General features: G+C 37.6%; 1 protein-coding gene across 1 annotated transcript; it reads right to left on the bottom strand.

The window, feature by feature from the left end:
• Positions 1-3,978: 3,978 nt before the first annotated feature.
• LOC102401181 (mitochondrial import receptor subunit TOM20 homolog) lies at positions 3,979-5,717 on the bottom strand. Its single transcript, XM_025290202.3, has one exon. It carries the CDS (start codon positions 5,583-5,585, stop codon positions 5,148-5,150), a length of 438 nt encoding a protein of 145 aa, XP_025145987.1. The 5' UTR covers positions 5,586-5,717; the 3' UTR covers positions 3,979-5,147.
• Between the last annotated feature and the right edge of the window lie 227 nt (positions 5,718-5,944).

Genomic DNA, 5,944 nt, shown 5'->3' with positions numbered 1-5,944 from the left:
AGCACCCTAAAGTGGCATGGAAGAAGTGCTTAAAGTTCCAAAAAATCCATTAATAGTAGGAGAGAAATATAAATTCACTTTGGTAAAGCAAGATTTTATTTTTCTGAAGATAAGAAAACACATGAGGAGAGAGAAATGTATCACATTTTCAGAGGAAGAGAGAAAAACTATATGTCTAGAAGAGCAAGAGCTGGAGAAGGCAATGGCACCCCACTCCAGTACTCTTGCCTGGAAAATCCCATGGACAGAGGAGCCTGGTAGGCTGCAGTCCATGGGGTCGCTAAGAGTCGGAGACGACTGAGCGACTTCACTTTCTCTTTTCACTTTCACGCATTGGAGAAGGAAATGGCAACCCACTCCAGTGTTCTTGCCTGGAGAATCCCAGGGATGGTGGAGCCTGGTGGGCTGCCGTCTATGGGGTTACACAGAGTCGGACACGACTGAAGTGACTTAGCATAGCATAGCATAGAAGAGCAAGAGAGCTGGGTGAAGGAGCAAAGCATAAAAAGGACTCAGTACTAAGGGATCTTAGATTCTGTACCCTGTCTTTAGCCAATATTATATTATCTTTCAGTTCAGTTCAATCCCTCAGTCGTGTCCGACTCTTTGTGACCCCATGAATTGCAGCACGCCAGGCCTCCCTGTCCATCACCAACTCCAGGAGTTCACTCAGACTCACATCCATTGAGTCAGTGATGCCATCCAGCCATCTCATCCTCTGTTGTCGCCTCTTCTCCTGCCCCCAATCCCTCCCAGGATCAGAGTCTTTTCCAATGAGTAAACTTTGCATGAGGTGGCCGAAGTACTGGAGTTTCAGCTTTAGCATCATTCCTTCCAAAGAAATCCCAGAGCTGATCTCCTTCAGAATGGACTGGTTGGATCTCCTTGCAGTCCATGGGACTCTCAAGAGTCTTCTCCAACACCACAGTTAAAAAGCATCAGTTCTTCGGTGCTCAGCTTTCTTCACAGTCCAACTCTCACATCCATACATGACCATTGACTAGACTAGCATACATAGCCTTGACTAGACGGATCTTTGTTGGCAAAGTAATGGCTCTGCTTTTCAATATGCTATCTAGGTTGGTCATAACTTTCCTTCCAAGGAGTAAGTGTCTTTTAGTTTCATGGCTGCAGTCACCATCTGCAGTGATTTTGGAGCCCCAAAAAATAAAGTCTGACACTGTTTCCACTGTTTCCCCATCATATTATCTTTAGGTTTTGCAAATCTGATTAGATAATTTACTGTAGAGCAGGAGACAATGTGGATAAGCCTTAATCCAATGGGCACAGAACTGAGCAGATCCTATTGATACTTTCCTTGGTGCTAGTGGTAAAGTATCGGCCTGCCAATGTAGGAGACACAAGAGACAGGGCTTCAATCCCTAGGTCAGGAAGATTCCCTGGAGTAGGAAATGGCAACCCACTCCAGTACTCTTGCCTGGAAAATTCCATGGGCAAAGGAGTCTGGCAGGCTAGAGTCCATGAGACTGTAGAGAGTCAGACACTGCTGAGTGCACACACACACACTCTATTTAAGACACTGTGGGTCTTTATATACTTAAGATTATTGTTTTCATTGCAAACTCCCTATTTTCACTGATTTCTACTGTTCATCACCTTATTAAAGTGTTAAAACTAAAGCAAATTCTTAATTAGCTTTTCTTCAACTGCCACTAATATTGCACTTAAACCTTAATTTTATGTTCCAAAACTGACAGAACAAAATGATCAAGCCTTCTGGGATTTATGCTATGTTTTTTACTCTATAAAATTACTCTGTCACTTAAGTATAAATAAAATACTTGATAACTGAAGGAACAGATGTTTTACTAAGCAAAGTAAAATGGCAGCAGCATTTATAGTGCTCTACATATTAAACTATAATGTTATGTCACCAGTCTATAGATTACCTATTCTGAAACTGTCATATACATATATTCATCTGGAAGCTTTGAGTAAAAGAACATTTCCACTTGATCATGGCATATAAACCACAGACACATACAAAACACTACTGGAATAGAAATTTGAGTTCAGTAATCCACAATTAGGGCTTCCCAGGTGGTGCTAGTGATAAAGAACCCACCTGCCAATGCAGGAGACATAAGAGACATGGGTTCAGTTTCTGGGTTGGAAACATCCCCTGGAGGAGGGCATGGCAACCCACTCCAGTATTCTTGCCTGGGGAACCACATGGACAGAGGGGCTTGGTGGGCTACAGTCCATAGGGTCACAAAGAGTGGGACATGACTGAGTCAACTTAACACACACACAGTGCACAACGCTTGAGGCTGAAACATCCTATACCTGTTCTGTAGTGCATTAATCATTATTATATGATGGACTTATGTTTGATGTATTTAGTTTGATGATTTCACAAATGCAATATGAATTTGAGAATCAGAGATTTGGAGAGTCCATAAAGTCTGTGTCTTTTTATAACAAGTATAGTAGGTTTAAAATGTTAACCTAAGAAGACTTTTTACTGAATACATACACATGTATATTCAGAATTTGCATATATAAAATATAATTTACACAATTATTTATATATACATATAAATAAGCCAATTAGTAAAATACCTTTACCTATAAATCATAATGGTCATTTTGAGTACTAAGTATATGAACTATGTGAAAAGAATTTAAGTGGTAATCCATGATTTCAAGACAGCAGTTTGGAGTAATTAATAAAATATGATAGATTTATAAAAAGATGTATTACTTGAACTTAAAACCTCTCATAATTAAGGGGTGACCATTTGAAACTTGTAATTAGCCTTGCTGAAGTTTTTCTTGCCCTTGCTGCCTTCTCAGAAAATCCTTAAAAATTTCTGTGAAAGTTCTTAGATTTAATTTCCTTTGTATAGTTGGCTACTGCTCAATAAACAAAACAAAACCAAAAAGAAGGAGCAACTCCATATGGAACTCCTTAGATCATATGATGCATTAATAACTGATACATTCATAACTAATTCAAAGGTTCACTATTTCCCATGATTACCCTTTAAGCTGATAATTTAAACAAAGAACTGAGGTCACATTGTTCTTTTAATGAAACACAACTCAGAAAACTCCACTGTTGTCATTTAAGACAAAATGCTAAGTTAGTTTTTATTTTTTAATCAATAAAATAAATTTCAAAACTTAAAAGCAATGGTATAATTTTTCTTCACATTTCTTTATTATTTTAAAAATAACCATGTTTTAATTTGAGCACTAAACAAAAATAAGTGCTCTGAAGATGTTGAAAGCTTGAGTATCTGGGATCAATTTTATAAATATCTAAATTCAATTAATTTATACTTCAACCAATTTTTTAAATGTGTACTTAAATTATATTATACAGTCTCATATCTTGGGTAAGCAAATTGTTGATAAAGATTCATAATGGGGCAGTGACAGTTTGGCTGCTAAATGAAAACTTAATTGGAGAAAGTATTTAGGCTAGAAGAGGATGAGGAAGAGAGGAAAAAGTAAAGGAGGAAAGAAAGGCCAAAAGCTACCAAAACAATAACAAAATTTAATTTGATTAATAAAAAGACTATTCCTAAGGGGAGCTAAAAGAAAAAGAGCTGGAAAGAGCTGGCAGAGTTAGAAAAAGTGTCCACAACCATTCACTTTATAATTTCAAACAAATCTTCATTAGTGAACATATTTAATTCCTTATAAAGCCACTGACAAGTTTGCTTTAACAGCATTTACAAATTAGACATTCGAACAGTGTAGGTTATTACATATTTCCATTATATCTTTAGGCTGACATTCTTTCTGTGACACATTTTCAAACAGAAAAAAATATTGAAAACTTAATCCTAAATATAAATGTCTCCATTGTACATTTAATAGTTTAAATAAGTAAGGTACAACACAAAAATAACTACTATTATTACAGAGGTAGCATTAATTTGCCTTCTGCTCATCTGTTGCTATTTTCCAAAAATGCCTTATTTATTTTTTTCTTATCTCCAATGATAATTTTTTTTTTTTTTAAGTACCAAGGATCTTTATTCTTAGGTCTGATATTTAATCTGTGGCTGCAGATAATATGTCACTATTTAGAGAATAAAAGGTCCCATTATCTTCATTCAAGTCTTCAGCCACAAAGTTACACCTTATTCTCATACAAGATAAGGGTTGGTAGGGGATTAAGGAGGTACACTGAGGATAAAAGCGAAAGGGAACAAACACTTTTACAAGCATAGCGTCCCAGTTACCGTGAAGGTTACGTTTCAGGTTAATTTACAAAAGTAGTGACAGAACCATGATTTCAGTGAAAATCAACACGTTTTACCTTTTAAAAAACCAGAAATACGTCAGGCAAGCATGCGAAATTCAGAGTATAAAAAAACGCAAGGGCTGGCTGCCCAAACAGGTATTTCCCTCAGAAAGAGGGATTTGAGAATGCTGCACAGAACCAAAGGAATTAGAAGCTGAATTAGCACACCCATTTCCTCAGTTTATATATGAGGCAAGTGGGCAGACATTAACTGGTAAAGCTTACTCAGCCAGATTAAGAATGTACAGACATCCAATTCCTGGTGCTATCCGCAACTACATGTATCTAAAATACAAGGAGGTAAATATCCAGAATACATCAAACCCACTGATTTAAAGAAAACACTTCAAGGGAGGGGGTGAAGTTGTTATTATAGCATAGCAGCACATTACACATATTTAAGAGATTAAATGGAAAGAAATAATCTCTTAATGCTCAGTTTTGATCAACACAAGTTTCCAGCCAACTTTCTGATGTAGAGCAAAACAAGTATATTCTTCAGTTTTCTTTTACATTTTTTGGGGCCTATCTTTCAAAACTGAGCACCGGGTATTTTTAATGGAAGTAATGGGATGTTATACATACACTCTAATCACATATTTTAAGAATAAACAAAATGCATATTTCAGTAATTCATAGTGTATTTATAAAATGAAAAGCTCTCTATCAAAATACACTTTCCACTGGGAAAAATAAATAAAACAGACAAATGGATCTACACAAAGTAAAAATTAACTTTGGTAGACTTCACTGTGGAGGACAGTCCATAACAAGCTTATCTGCCCTTACTCCCCCAGAGCCGATCATCTTCTGAGTTAAGATTTTAAAAATATGTTTTAATTGAGATCATTATGTTGACATTTGTTTCTCATTCCACATCATCTTCAGCCAAGCTTTGAGCACTTACAATTCTCTGACTAATTGTTGGGAGCTTAGTCAGAAGCATCTGGAACACTGGTGGTGGAAGAGTTTGTTGCAACACTTGCAGCAACTGCTGCGGCTGTCCACACACAGCAATCGCATTTGTCAGATGGTCCACACCCTTCTCATATTCACCTTGAGCTAGTAATTCTTCACCAAGCTGTATTTCTTCTAGAAAGAATTTCTGAACGGCTTCAGCATCTTTAAGGTCAGGTAACTTGGAAAGCCCAGCTCTCTCCTTGGCAAGCTTCTGTTTCTTTCTTCGTTCTCGCAGCCTGTTCTTGAAGTTGGGGTCACTCCGTCTCTTGCGGTCGAAGTAAATGCAGTAACCAATGAAAAGAGCCCCGCACACGCCGGCGGCGATGGCGCTGTTCCGGCCCACCATCTTCTCTCCACCGAGGAGCCGGGTCGGCTGCGGCGGGGCCCGCAAAGAAGCCGTTGACCGCGAAGCCTCGGATCCGAGTGCGCGGCTCAGTCCAGACGCCCGCCGCTCGCCGCGAGGGACGCGGAAAGCCCCAATGATAATTTTTTAAATTCATTGTCTTAGTCATTTCTCCTTTAAATGGAAATCTCTATTTTCTCTATTTTAATTGTTTTCTCTTCCTATAATCTTTGTACTTATTATTCAACATAGTCTTATGTTTTACTTTCTTTTTCAACTAAGTATATCTTCTTATTTTTTTAGAAAAAACTTATTTACTAGTATTGTACATCAAAAAGTGCTTATTAAGGACAGTATTAGGA

This window comes from Bubalus bubalis, chromosome 7 (assembly GCF_019923935.1).
Source record: "Bubalus bubalis isolate 160015118507 breed Murrah chromosome 7, NDDB_SH_1, whole genome shotgun sequence".
Lineage (NCBI taxonomy): Eukaryota > Metazoa > Chordata > Mammalia > Artiodactyla > Bovidae > Bubalus > Bubalus bubalis.
This window is presented reverse-complemented; position numbering and strand designations above follow the sequence as displayed.

Coding starts and splice junctions, on each gene's coding strand:
- LOC102401181 (XM_025290202.3), bottom strand. CDS start 5,585: ATGGTGGGCCGGAACAGCGCCATCGCCGCCGGCGTGTGCGGGGCTCTT.